Source organism: Protopterus annectens, chromosome 1.part1, assembly GCF_019279795.1.
Source record: "Protopterus annectens isolate FY-2018-M chromosome 1.part1, PAN1.0, whole genome shotgun sequence".
Classification (NCBI taxonomy): domain Eukaryota; kingdom Metazoa; phylum Chordata; order Ceratodontiformes; family Protopteridae; genus Protopterus; species Protopterus annectens.
This window is the reverse complement of record NC_056726.1, coordinates 806,187,420-806,202,479: the sequence shown is the minus strand read 5'-3', so window position 1 is coordinate 806,202,479 and position 15,060 is coordinate 806,187,420. Positions and strand designations below refer to the sequence as shown.

The 15,060-nt window shown below is 40.7% G+C and overlaps 1 protein-coding gene across 1 annotated transcript in view; it reads left to right on the top strand.

The window, feature by feature from the left end:
* The window catches only part of LIG1 (DNA ligase 1), a gene marked incomplete in the record, with an annotated part of 1,422,011 nt that overhangs the window by 440,793 nt on the left and 966,158 nt on the right, over window positions 1-15,060 (top strand). Inside the window, 2 exon segments of the mRNA XM_044078332.1 lie at window positions 10,148-10,204; window positions 11,164-11,336. Coding sequence (XP_043934267.1) covers window positions 10,148-10,204; window positions 11,164-11,336 — 230 coding nt within the window.

Genomic DNA, 15,060 nt, shown 5'->3' with positions numbered 1-15,060 from the left:
GGGGTGTGCACTCGTGTATGGAAGATATGAGTTACTAAAGGTATCTTTACGGTATATTTTAGATTTTAACTTGCTCTCAAATTTTTCTATCCTAACATCCAGATAGTCCATTTTATTAGGATCCATTTTATAAGTGAACCTCAGAAAATCTGTAGTTGAATTTAAATAATTTATAAAAGGGGCCACTAATTCTACAGGACCTTCCCAAATGACAAAAATGTCATCCAGAAAATGCCTGTATAGTTTGATGTACTTCCAATAATCAGAACCAAAAACATAGCTAGTTTCCCATTTTAGTAAAACCAAACTGGCATATATGGGGGGCCATGCTGCCCCCATATCAACACCTTTGATCTGTTTATAGGTCTCCCCTTCAAAATATATAAAATTATGTTCCAGTACTGTTCTCATAAGTTCCACTAAAACGTCTACATCAACCTTACAAATGGACTGTTTCTCACCTAATAGTTCCATACACATATCTAAACTTCTTCTTCCACTGGGATACATGAAAAGAGATCAACCACATCACTGGTCAAAAAGCAATTTTCACAGTTAACTATGGTGGATGTCAAACTATTCAAAAAGTCCCAGGAATTTTTCAATAGATGTTCATAATCATTTGTTAAATGTTTTAAAGAAAAGTCCAAAAAGGTAGCTATAGGATATGATTTTGATTCCTCACCAGCAACAATGGGTATATAAGGGTGGGGGTCTATCATGCTCTTGTGAATCTTAGGGATGCCAAAAACGGATGCCATCCTAGGTTTCTTATTCTGCAAAATCCCCCTATCTTAAGGTCTAATCTATTATCCAGTAGCAATTCTTCGATAGTCAAATCAATTTTTTTATAAGAGATATTTATCTCTCTAATAGAAACTGGGACATAAGTAGTATTATTGTACAGCATCTGTAATATTTTACTTGAATAGTCTAAAGCATTCACAAGCACAACCCCTCCCCCTTTGTCTGGTTTCATAATTCCAATTCCTTTATCTCGACACAGTTCATCTAATATTTCTTTTTCTCCTAAAGTTAAGTTTGGTGTGTAACCAATTTTTTTCTTACTTTTTTTGTCCGTACTCCGTTAGTAAATATCAGAAGTACATGCTGCTTCGAAAACCTGTAAAGCAGGATGCAAATGTGGATTTATAGGTACTTGCCTGTCTAAAATTCTCATGCCTAGTAATATGTTGTTGTTCAAAGATAAGAGAAAAATTGATTTTTCTAACAAAATGTTTTAATTCAAGAATGGCATCACTAACATCTAGGCCCCTGGCAGGGACAAATTTGAAGCACTTGATGAAAAGATGAAAATGTTCTGGTTTAATATCAATCCCACTTAGGTTAAAGATCTTAAAACCCTTATATGTTAAAGTTACCGCATCTTCATCAGCTGTTATACCTTCCCTTTCTTCTTGATTTTTCCTTGATTTCTTCCTTTCTCCTTCCCTGTAGAAAAATCCTGTTCAGTACCTTCTTCATCGTCACCCTCCCCTCCCAAAGAAAAAGAAGTAGGAACATCATTGAACAAGTTAATGTGGATGAAACTAGAGGTACTGACAGCTACCCCTTTGTGGAAGTTGTTAATGAAGTTCTGGAAGGGGACAACACGCAGAACCCTACAGAGGGTAGTAACCAATGGTCCTTACCCAGAGGCTAGGATTCTTAACACTTTAGACCCAAAAACAGGTCTGGATCTTATAGCCCCATTGGGAAGCAGGGTGAATTAAAACATTTTGTTAGAAAAATCAATTTTTCTCTTATCTTTGAGCAACAACATATTACTAGGGAAGATAATTTTTGACAGGCAAGTACCTATAATCCACCTTTGCATCCTGCTTTACAGGTTTTCGAAGCAGCATGTACTTCTGATATTTACCAACAGAGTATGGACAAAAAAAGTAAGAAAAAATTCGGTTACACACCAAACTTAACTTTAGGAGGAAAAAAAATATTAGATGAACTGTGTCGGGATAAAGAAATTTGAATTATGAAACCAGACAAAGGGGGAGGGGTTGTGCTTGTGAATGCTTTAGACTATTCAAGTAAAATACTAGAGATGCTGTATGATAATACTACTTGTGTCCCAGTTTCTATTAATGAGATAAATATCTCTTATAGAAAAATTGATTTGACTATCGAAGAATTGCTACTGGATAATAGATTAGAACTTAAGGTAGGGAGATTTTGCAGAATAAGAAACCTAGGATGATAGCATCCTTTTTTGGCATCCCTAAGATTCACAAGAGCACTATATACCCCACTTATAGACCTATTGTTGCTGGTGAGGAATCAAAAACTTATTCTATAGCTACCTTTTTGGACTTTCCTTTAAAACATTTAACAAATGATTATGAACATCTATTGAAAGATTCCTGGGACTTTTTGAATAGTTTGACATCCACCATAGTTAATTGTGAAAATTGCTTTTTGACCATTGATGTGGTTGATCTCTTTTCATGTATCCCAGTGGAAGAAGGTTTAGATATGTTTACGGAACTATTAGGTGAGAAACAGTCCATTTGTAAGGTTGATGTAGATGTTTTAGTGGAACTTATGAGAACAGTATTGGAACATAATTTTATATATTTTGAAGGGGAGACCTTTAAACAGATCAAAGGTGTTGCTATGGGGGCAGCATGTGCCCCCATATATGCCAATTTGGTTTTACTAAAATGGGAAACTAGTTATGTTTTTGGTTCTGATGATTGGAAGTACATCAAACTATACAGGTGTTTTCTGGATGACATTTTTGTCATTTGGGAGGGTCCTGTAGAATTAGTGCCCCCTTTTATAAATTATTTAAATTCAACTACAGATTTTCTGAGGTTCACTTATAAAATGGATCCTAATAAAATGGACTATCTGGATGTTAGTTTAGAGAAATTTGAGGGTAAGTTAAAATCTAAAATATACCGTAAAGATGTTCATCGTGGTTCGCTGTTGCAGTCATTACTCTTGGGTTATCCTGCTGGCAGGCTACCCGCAGTTGGCCTGAATTCCAACGTCCTGGTCCGGAGTCGGTTGCTGTCTCCTCTTCCCTGATGTCAGTGCGCCAGGGGTATAAAAGATGCAGCTGATGCCATTTTCTTCAGTCTTTCTTGCTGCGCGGTGCCCGAAGCAAAAGCAGTTCGCAAGTGCCGGTCCGCCGACTCCTGAGATTTTCAAATCCGAATTTCAGAACCGAAGTTTTCATTAAAGCTAAGTACCCTGTTGGGGAAACTTTACTTTTTTCTTGCTCCAGACCGATGTCAGAAAAAGTTAACAATTGTATTTCTTGTGGGAAGCAAATACCTCATAAGGGTTTTCACTCTTACTGTATTCCTTGCCTAGGCCCTGAGCGCAATGTTGCTAGTTGTCGGTTTTGTGCTAGATTTAACCAACGCACTATTAAGTGTCGGTTTGATTTTGCATTTCATTACTTAGGCCGAAGGTTTAATTATATAATGCCATCGGAACAGCCGACGACTGGAGTTTACAAAAAACGCAAGGACAAGGAAAAGGATAGGCATCCGAGGTCCAAAACAGACAACGAGGCCTCCGTTATGCCAGTAGCCAGTTCGCCAGTTTTCAGTGAGGTGCTTTTGCAGCCCCTGGCGCCTGCTACCTCAGAGCCACAGGCCGCTTCCGACTCTCACATGGAGCCAACTGGGCCTCTGGATACTCAAGGTATTGGACACTCGGAAATCATTCCCTCAGATGGGTTTGGAGCCGCTGAGCAGGCATCGGCTTCTGAGGGTGTCTTCAGACCTACACAGTTATATGTTAAACCATCTTCAGCTTCAAAGACTAAAGCAGCTCTAAAGACAAAGAAACAAGTACAGCATTCTCCTACTCAGACTTCCATGCCTAAAAAACAGATGCTTAAAATGGCCGAAGACCTAATTACTTTGATAAGGGGTTCCCATCCCCCTCTTGATAAGAGGCCTAGGCAAGAGACAGAATATGATTCTTCTGATCTGGTTTCTATTTCCTCTGATTCCTCTTCTGAACAGGATTATTCTTTTCCTCCCTATGAGGATTCTGATGCTGAAGAGTCCATTCCTTCAGCCTCTCCTCCTAAGGATTATTCTTTTGGTTAAACCCTGCATACCATGAGGGAGCATTTCCACTGGGAGAGCCAAGATTACTCAGAATCTAAGAAAAGGCTCAGAGACTTTCTGATACTTCCTCAGCACAGACCCCTTGCTATTCCACCTGTTCTAGACATTGTAGATGATGTATTTTCAGAGTCCGGCCTGTCCCCTGACTCTTTACCCCCTGCACCTGCTAAGCCAGACAGATACTACAGGGTCCCAGATTCTCATAAATTCCTATATAAAAACCCCACTGCTGACCCAGAAACTATATCTCAGGGTCCCAAAGGGGTCAAAGCTTCCACTGCAAAAAAACCTGTCTCCTCTGATAGGGATTCTAGGGCACTGGACAGATGGGGGAAAAAAAGTTTACACTTCTGCTACCTTGGCTGTAAGGGCTTTAAATTGTCAGTTTCATATACGTAATATCAGCAATACTTAATGTCACTGCTTAAAATGTTGACAAATTCTGAATGTTCAGAGAACAAGGAAATGCAGGATTTATTGCATGCAGCTGAACAAGTGGGAAAGCATACTTTGCAATGTGGTTATGATTCACTGGAGGCCTCTTGCAGGGCCGCTGTTACAGGTTCTGTTATTAGAAGGCATGCTTGGTTAAAGGAAGAGAATCTGCCTCATCATGTTAAAGCAAAATTATTAGATGCTCCATTACAGCATGATACTTTGGTGCTAAAGCAGGAAGAGTTGTTGAAGAAAATGGAGGATAAAGCGAAATCCATGCAGACAGTTAAGGATTTCTTACAGGTACAGCCACCCAGATTTAGCAGGAACTGGCCTTCAAAAAATTGGTCCTTTCCATTGTCAGACAGGCCACAAAGAGGGAGATACAGACGTCCCAGAGGCAGATTTCAGCCCCAAGGCTCATACAGGCCTAAACAATGGGGTGCTACTACCTACAAAAGCAGGAAGACAAATCACAACCTTACAGGAAACAGTCCCAATGACTTTGACTTTTCTCTGCCAGATCCAAGCATTTTTCTTTTGGCAGCCCCCTTAGGGGGAAAACTAGCACTTTTTTCACCAAATTGGCAAATGATTACCAAAGACAAATGAGTCTTGAACATAGTGTCCCAAGGCTACAGGTTCCATTTTCACACCCTTCCAAGGGCAAAAGGTATGCCAGACCTGCCACACAATCAATGGGCAGAGGCACAAAAGCAAATTATAGCCCTCATGGACATGAGGGCCCTTCAACAAGTACCACAACAAGAGCAGGGGCAAGGATTTTACTCCAAACTTTTGTTAGTGCCCAGAAAGGACAAAACCTGGAGACCAATACTGGACCTTTTGCAAGCAGAGAACAAAGACATTCTTCTAAAGCATCTGGTGTTTGTAAAAATATTACTAATTTGCCTAGGGTACACAATAAACAAAAAGAAATCAAAACTAGTACCCTCTCAAGAGATAATATTCCTGGGTGCAAGCTTAAATACAACTGCCCAGATGGCTTATCTCAAGCCAGACAAACAAAGGCAACTGACTTCTTACTTCAAAAAGTTGGCAACAAAGACCCAGTTATCTGCAAGGAAAATCCTGCAGGCCTTGGGCTTCATGGCATCCTACATTCTACTAATTCCATATGCCAGACTGCATATGAGGAAACTACAGTGGTATCTAAAAAGTGTTTGGACTCAGCATTGCCACAGCCTGGAGACAGTAATTGCCCTCATTCCCTGCCTGCAAAAGGAGTTTCGATGGTGGGCACAGGCCTGTCACCACAACAAGGGTCTGCCATTCACTGTACCCACAGCCAGACAGACACTGACAACGGATGCATCAGATTATGCCTGGAGTGCTCACATGGCAGGAAAATGTATTCAGGGCACATGGCCTGCAAGCCAGATGCATCTTCACATCAATCAAAAAGAGATGCTAGCTGTTCAGAATGCCCTGACAGCTTTCAAGGATCTACTTCATCCAGGACAGCTACTGATAAAGACGGACAATACTACAGTCATGTGGTACATAAACAAGCAGGGAGGCACACATTCCTACCCCCTCTGCAGACAAGCAATGACCTTATGGGACACAGCATTGACATATCAAGTTCACCTGCAAGCACAATTCCTGCCAGGAAAAACAAATACTCTGGCAGACGAACTAAGCAGAAACCTCATGGATCCCCACGAGTGGAAACTGGATCCACAAGTCTTCAGCATGATAACAAGGACATGGGGATGCCCAGACATAGATCTATTTGCCTCCCCTCAAAACTGCCAATTACAGAGATTTTGCACAAGGATTTATCACAAACCAGCATGGAGAGTGGACACCCTATTCTTCAGCTGGAAAAAATCTAACAGTATATGCCTTTCCTCCACTGCCTCTCCTTCCCAGGGTACTCTTAAGGTCAGACAAGAGAAGCCAAAACTTATACTGATTGCACCAGACTGGCCATGCCAGCACTGGTATCCAATCCTAAAGAGCTTGTCTCAAGGTCCAGCATGTATATTGCCTCAAACTTCTCACTTGCTGACCCAGCAAAACAATCAGATCCTGCACAGCCAGCTCAGGACCTTTAAATCTGGCAGCATGGCGGATAATGTAGCCATTCAGAAACTCTCCTCTTTCAAAAGCTGTTGTGGATGTTATCTTGGAGGCCAGGAGGCCCAGTACCAGAAAATCTTATGTAGGCCAGGAGGCCCTGTACCAGAAAATCTTATGCAGAAAAACGGAAGAGATTTTGTGCTTGGAACCAGGAACAAGGCATTGACACGTATGTACCAAATATCCCTCAGATTTTACAATACCTAACTGAGATGCTGGACAAAGGCCTTTTCTTTTCATCAATTAAGATTCATGCCTCTGCCATTTCAGCCCATTACAATACTGAACCACCTATCTTTTCTCATCCTTTAATAAGGCAGTACCTCAGGGGGGCCAAAAACATCAGGCCTCCAAGGAGAGCACCAATTCCGGCATGGGGCCTCAATTATGTCTTGGAAAAAACTCACACTGTCTCCTTTTGAGCCAGCCTCAACAGCTGATATAAAATTCTTATCCTGGAAAACAGCTCTGCTCCTAGCAATAACCTCTGCAAGATGAGTCTTGGAGTTACAAGCACTCATGGCTGTGGAACCTTTTATCATTTTTCATCCAGACAGGGTTTCTCTGAGGACAAACCCAACATGTATGCTTAAGGTGGTGTCCAGCGTGGCCCTCAACCAAACCATTCACTTGCCTACCTTTTATCCAAACCCACAGAACAAGGGTGAGAAAATTCTGCATTCTTTGGACATACACAGGCAGCTATGCTTCTACTTGGACAGAACTAAAGCCTTCAGAAAGACTAAGCAACTTTTAGTGTCATATGCTGCATGATCACAAGGAAAATCTCAAAACAGACTATTTCTAAATGGATAGGCCGTTGCATCCATTTCTGCTATTCTCAGCATGGCAAATCAGTGCCTAAGGGCATTAGGCCTCATTCTACCAGAGCAGCAGCCACATCAGCAGCCCTCCTCAGAGGAGTACCAACCAAAGGCATATTAGAGGCTGCAACCTGGAGTTCATTGCACACTTTTACAAAGCACTACCACTTACCTCTTTACTCTAAATCCAGAGCAGGCTTTGCCACTGCAGTTCTGCAGGGCCTCATAGCCTCTCCTAATCCTGTTTAGCCCAGCCACACCCATCCTCAGCTTTGGGATTCAACCCAAGAGTAATGACTGCAACAGTGAAACATGATGAACATAGTACAGTTGTGTACCTACCATAAATGTAGATGTTCGAGTGTATTCACTGTTGCAGTCCAGGTTACCCTCCCACTCTTTCTTTGGCTGGGGTTTATTTGTACTTCTCTATTCTATACAACCTATGTAGTGTATTTGCTTGTAGATGAAGGAAATGTTTAATTTAGTGCATGCATGTTTATTGGCATAATCTATTTAGCCTACCCTTTTGGGGGCACCTGACATCTGGGGCAAGAAAAACTGAAGAAAATGGCGTCGGCTGCATCTTTTATACCCCTGGTGCACTGACGTCAGGGAAGAGGGGACGGCAACCGACGCCGGACCAGGACTTTGGAATTTAGGCCAACTGTGGGTAACCTGCCAGCAGGATAACCCAAGAGTAATGACTGCAACAGTGAATACACTCGAACATCTACATTTATGGTAGGTACACAACTGTACTATACTTTTAGTAACTCATATCTTCCATACATGAGTGCACACCCCTGGAAGCAAAAAAGAAGTATATTAAAAGGTCAGATGGTCCGGGCAGCCAGAATGACCTCTGATAGAGATGACTTCTTATCTGAGATTTAATTAGTTTCATAGTTTTGAATCTATGTAGTCTATATATTGCATGTTCTCAGACAATGGTCAGATTTTTTTTTTTTTCCTGTGGCACTGTACTTCATAGTATTTGTATTCTGCTTAATTTATTTATTTTTTTTTACTTTTAGCAAGGTAAGGCATACATATGCACAAGAGCATTATGTTGCATTTTGCTGCTTCATTGCTCGAATCTTTGGTTTATTTATTTTATTTAGTTTGCTTTTATTTACTGGGTTTGTCTAAATGGGTTTAGTCAAAAACCTCTTCAGTGGAAACCTAGGGATAAAAACTCTAATACATTGCATACATGTTTAAACAAACATTCAGTAATATATATGCAAGGACATTAAATAGTTCATATTAGCAATTATACATACATTTACTAATCAGACTAAATTCTTATAAAAGTAGAGACTTTCTTTTATAGTATAAAGGATAATTGTGCACGAGTAGATTTTTAGCATTGTGCATTTAAAGAGGTGTTTTAGTGGGTTTGTCAGATAGATGATAATGATCATGCAATTAGTGCTTAGAAATTCAAAGAAATTGAGGTGAGGGAAAGCACTAAGTAGGGCAGAAAATGAGATTTTACTTAAGCGGTGGGGTGTAAAGCAGGTTCGGATACAATGTTATAAGTATTGCTTTAATAAAGTTTATTGTAAGTATACAGGTATAGATGAACAGTGTCACAAAATGGTGAATGTAGCTGAGAGATGTTATTAAAAGTACTTACAGGACTGGTTGTAGGGTATAGAATTCTGAAAGAAGATAAATAGTTTGAGGATATGACAAGGCGACAGTAGTGGCATTTATCCTATTTTGGAATATTACTGTCTGAAATAAAATTGTATTGTTTTAGTAGCAAATACACTTGTATTTTTATTTTAAGGCCCCTGTCTTCATACAGAATTACTTTCCATTTCTTGGACAACAGTTTAATATCATGAGAGAAGAATGTTGCATATTTAATGGAATTTATATTGACATTTGAATGTGTTCATAACAGGACTGGTTTTAGGAAATGTCTTTATTTTTATGATTGTTCCTTTTTATTAGACCTAAAGGAAATTTTCAGTAACCTTTATTTTATATGTGTGAAGCACACAAAATGGCAGCATAGATCTCAACTGTCCAGATTTTTGCAAAAAGTCCAGATTTTTGTTTCATTTTTTTTGGTTTGTTCCTCAAAATTTGTGATTTTCTGGCAAATCACTGCAGATTGAAATCAGTAAATAATGACAGTCATTTGAGTTTCAGACTTCATATCCTTCAGAAAAATGCGTGTCAACACAAATTCTGTTATTCTAGCAACTTTCTAAATTTATAGGAGCAATATTTATTCCCCCCCCCACCAATTATTTTATGCTTTCTGCAGTTTTTTTTTTTTTTTGCTAAGAGGTTGCGAGGTATGCCTGGCAGTCTTTATAATTTGTTTTAAAATGTTAAAATGCATATTTCTTTGGTGTTAAAAAAAATCACTTTTCTTTGATTGGACAAACAGTTAAATACATTTGGGGAGTTAGAGAAAATTATGTGCATGCATTTCTAACAGAAATTACTCAGCTGTGGGGCTACACTGAAAAAGGGTTTTCCCAGCTCTACATTTGTAGTTAACAAGTAAACGCCACATGTATTGTGGCTTTAGAAAAAGAACAGGTGGCAGCATGCCATGACAAATTATGGTAAGATATAAAAGTGAAGCATTTCATAGCTAGGGAATATAGTGTTACAGGTTACAAATCTGCTTTTCTTCCTGTGTTTGTATAGGGTGCCATATCTGGCTATAGCACGAACATTTGAGAAGATTGAAGATGAATCTGCAAGGTAAGAAACTGGTTTGAGTATTATGTCAGTGCTGGTGTTTGGTATCTTGGTTTGTATGGTTAGGAGTGTTGTAGTTTACAGTATTATAAAGAAAACAGTCACTATTCTTCAGAACTGAGCTTCTCACTCTGTTACAGGGTATGAGGTTAATGCAGGTGCCAGGGAAAATAAGGACTCTTGTGCTTCTCACTTCCTCATGTCCTACCAAACTTTTCAAAACATCCATACTACTTAAGATTTATGATTTACCACAAATGAATAATATTAGTACTGTATTAGAAAAGCAATAGTTACTGATGCAGTGGTTGTGTGACCTACAATTTACTATGAGAGAGCAATTTTAATACCATTATTAGAAAAGCAATAGATATTTATGCAGTGATAGTATGGCTTCATAAAAAGTGTTAATACTCTACTTTAACAACACATCTGCCCCACTCATCATCCTTATTAAATTTCTGGGAAGGTCACTTCCATGACCCAACATCTGGAGCCAAATGTTTGAAGTCTTTGTTGTGCATTGCATTTTCAGCGAAGCTGAGGTATTTTATGAAACTGGACAAAAAAAAAGGGTACTACAGCAGTGTTGCAGTATGACTCTGTTATGACATTCTGCACTGCATGCAGTTGTTGGAATTTTTATTAGCAGCATGGTCATGTGGCTGGCAGAAGGCTTGTAAGAGTTGTCTTAGTGTTTTACATTAGTACTGAGTAGCTGGTTGTAAGTAGGATTTCTGATGGACTGTCATGGTAGATCAATGCACTTTGGTCAGGAATAGGCCATCATTGCATAGTATTAAGATGCTGTGTAGTAAGATTAGATATTTGACTTTAAACATCATTTGCCCCCATTTTTTTGCATACTGTTCAGTCCTGAGAAGGCAGTGAGGTTATTTGTACAGTGCATCCTCCATCAGTAGCAAAAATAACTATTGGTGTTTTTTTTTTTTTTTTTTTAGACTAAAAAACATAGAGACCTTGAGTAATCTGTTTCGCTCTGTGATTACCCTCTCCCCTGAAGATCTCCTTCCTTGTATTTATCTCTGCCTTAACCGAATTGGACCAGCATATGAAGGACAGGAGCTTGGCATTGGAGAGACCATATTGATGAAGGCTGTTGCCCAGGCAACAGGTAAAAAGTATTATTAATGCTTTTGTTTGCTGAGGAGAGATTTTACTTTTAACTCGTACACTCCATATTTATTTAAAGCAGCAGCCAGTAAGGCCTGTGCTTAACAGCATGATTTATTTCTGCATACTGGCAAAAGAAGCAGAGCTCTTCCTGAGTTTTGGAGGTTATCAGATTGTTGGTGAATTAAAGAAAGAAACTTACACTTTTGAAAAGAACTGTGATCCTTTTCCATGAGGTGCAGTGGTTAACAAAATTAACAAAGTTGCCCTGATTGCTTGTATTACCTATTACTTCCGTTAAATAGTCAAAGGTGGTACAATTTATTTTGTGAGTTCCACTGTTCGGATTTTCTTTTATGAATAATACACAAGGCATCCTATGTGTCTTTCTTGTTGAGGCTTTTAATACACAAACATACCTTTCCTTAAGGTATAAAGTGAGAGTAGTGCCATATCTAAAGGTACAAACACTGGCTATGGAAATAAAGACTTAATATCCGCTGTCAGCTTGAGGATGCAAGGAAAGATTGTATTTATTCTTTCACTCATGCATGTTGAGGGTGTCTTTGTAGTAGGCCTCACTACTGAAAAGTTTTGCTTTGTTTACTTTATTTCTTGTAACCTGGATCTCAAGGTTCCCTTTTCAGCAGTGACCTTGTAACAGAGGTGACAAAGTGGCTTCTGCTATGACTCATCAGGTTACATCTGGATGAGGCTACAGCTGGTCATCACCTTTTCCTGCAGAAAAGCAAAGCAAAACATTTTTTTTGCAAAGTGGGGACAAGCTCCTCACCCACCCAAACTTGTATATACCAGCTCCACAGTTGCACAAACAAGGGAGTCATCTCCCAAAATAAATTACTGCCAGAACACTTGTAAAACATATAGGTAGTGATCTCCTGTGGAAAACTGCAATTGGGGAAGTTCAGTTATACCATGTTCATAGGTAGGTATTAGGCTATCTGCCCGAAGGCATTTATAAGCCTAGGTGGAAAGTGTTGGTTTTTGCCGCTCCCTTAGATTAGTTCCCTGTGCCTCTGTCCAGCAGAGCCATTGAAGTGATCCCCAGGGTATACTTTGTTTGCCATCCACTCATTAAGGTCTCTCTTGAAGAGGGTTAGCGAGGAGCTCTGCCTAATCTATATTGGAATCCTGTTCCAGAGCATGCGAAGTCTCTGGGACAGGAATCTATCCCTCCAGCATATCCTATTTATTGTTGTAGTGAGGTTTAGATCCCTGGAGCGTGTGGCTCGAGAGGATGTGTTTTTTTTTAGGTGGAGCATGTCCATCAATTCTGGGTTGGACATGGCCTTGTATGTCAGGCAGAGATCACCTCTGAGCAGGCGGTATGCAACTGAGTACAGCTGGAATTTCTTCATTTGAGCTGCGTAGGGTATCTGTTTGAGGCCAGTGATCCTCTTGGTGAGGCACTTCTGTGGTCTTTCTAGCTGTTGCAGTGTCTTGTAAGGTACATCCCAAATAAGGCGTTGTACTCTATGATGGGTCTGATGAGTGATGGGTAGAGGGGCACAGTGACCTCCTTTGATCTGGATGCAAACCGTTTTGTGATTAGGTGGACCACATAGAAGGATTTTCTAACGACTTTGGCATTGTGATTGTCAAATGAAAGGTTGCGATCTACTTGGGTCCCCATATCCCTTATTATGTCTTCCGTATTTAGGGGGCTACCACCTATGTGGTAGTTTGTGGGTACTATGTTTTTTTTCCCCAAAGGTGATGACTATGCACTTTTTGGCATTTAGCTCGAGGGCATGGTTTTGACACCAGATATTTGTCTTAGTGAGACCCTTTTGGAGGATGCGTGTCAGCTGGAGAATCAATTATAGCCCCATAGTTTGCAGTCGTCTGCGAACTTGGTCAGCCATAGTCCTCCTATGCTTGCCTGTACCTCTGAGAAGTATATGCCGAACAGGAGGGGGTCCTAGGACTGAGCTGTGGGGAATGCGACTTGTAACTGGTTTAGAGTCAGAACTAGCTCCCACATCTCTTAACATGTTAGTTCTGTATGTGAGCCAGTTGGCAACCCATCTTGTGACGTAGGGGTTATAGCTGGTGAGCTTGTCTATAATACCTGAATAGGGAATGGTGTTAAAGGCCTTTGTGAGGTCTAGGTAGGCTGTATGGACCACCTTTCCCTCGTCTATAGCCTTGGTAACTGTCTCAGAAAAGTCCATCAGGTTTAGGAGGCATGATCTGCCCTTAACAAAGCCGAACTGGGTAGGGTCCAGTGTTTGGAGGTTCCCAATGTCTCTGTTAATGAGATCCATGATGATGCACCCCATAGCCTTGCAGACCAAGCTAGTCAAGCTTATAGGGCAATAGTTCCTGGGGTCTGTTGTGGCTCCACCTTTGTGGAGTGGAATAACCATTGCTGTGCGCCACTCTATAGGCACGTAGCCTGTGGAGAAGCTGAGTTTGAACAGTGTGTTTAGGTGAGGGGTTAGTTCATCTTTGAGCTCATGTAGGACGCAGCCTGGGACACTCTTCGGTCCCATTGCGTTTTTGGCTTTGGAGAGGGCTGTTTTAACCTGAGTGTCTGTGATTTCCAGGGCACTACATTCTTCTGGTATGGTTATGGGCCCTTTTGGGGGTGAGAGGGGGGTGAAGTTTGCACTGAACCTGTCTGCCAGGATGTTAGCGATATCGGTCGGTTCAGTGTATTTTGTGCCATTCTGCACTAACTCCGAGCAGATATGAGAATTGCCACTTAGATTCTTGACATAGCTAAAGAATGTCTTGTGGTTATCTTTGAAGTCCTTGGCAATTTTTCTTTCAAAGCTAGCCTTGGATGATTTTATGAGGGATCGTAGTTTCTTGCCAATACTGATCAGGGATGTCTTCACTTCTTGGGATTTTACTCTTTTCTGTACTAGTTTCCTCCTCCTATTTTATAGCTTGTTTGTGGCAGGGGTTCACCAGACTGGTTTTCTTTTCTTGGAGGAGTGAGTCTTGGTTTTGCGTGGGATAGCACGATCCATGTATTCTTGTAGGTGCCCATAGAGTGCATTTGTAAAGGATTTTGCAGCTTGGACAGCGTTATCCTTTAGCATGGGGGCTTTGAAACCTTCTACCTTGGTCTTAAGTAACGTGAAGTTTGCTTTTGAAAAGTTTTTCACGGTGGTTTCTTTGACCGGGGATGGGAGTGGAATGTGAATATCCAGAGTAATTAGTTTATGGTCAGATCTAACCAGCGAGGGGTTGACCTCCGGTGTGGAACACCGATCGCCCATATTGGTGATGACCAGGTCCAATATGTTGTCATCTCTGGTGGGAGTGTTGACCAGTTGATCCAGGGCATTAGAGTTTATAAATTCAAGGAAATGTTGGGCAAGGGAGTTAGTACTTCAGTAGTTCTCCCGGTTAATGTTTGGGTAATTGAAATCATCCAATATCAGGGTGTTTGGTAGGACCTTTGTTTCCCAGTGTTTCCAGAAATGTGGAATGGGGGTCCTGGGACATGGTGGGTGATCTGTAGCAAGCTACAATTTGGATTGCAGTTTTGCCCATTTTTAGCTGCATGTGGATGATCTCTGACATGTGGATGATCTCTGAAGCATCGTGCTGTGCCACTAACCTGGAGGTGTGGGTATCCTTGATGAATATGGATACGCCCTGCCTTTTGTATTTCAATGTGGGTTTTGTGGCCGAAATGTATGGTATGAGTTGTCAGTGGGTTAGCTGTGGTTTCTGCCTGAGTTGTTTGA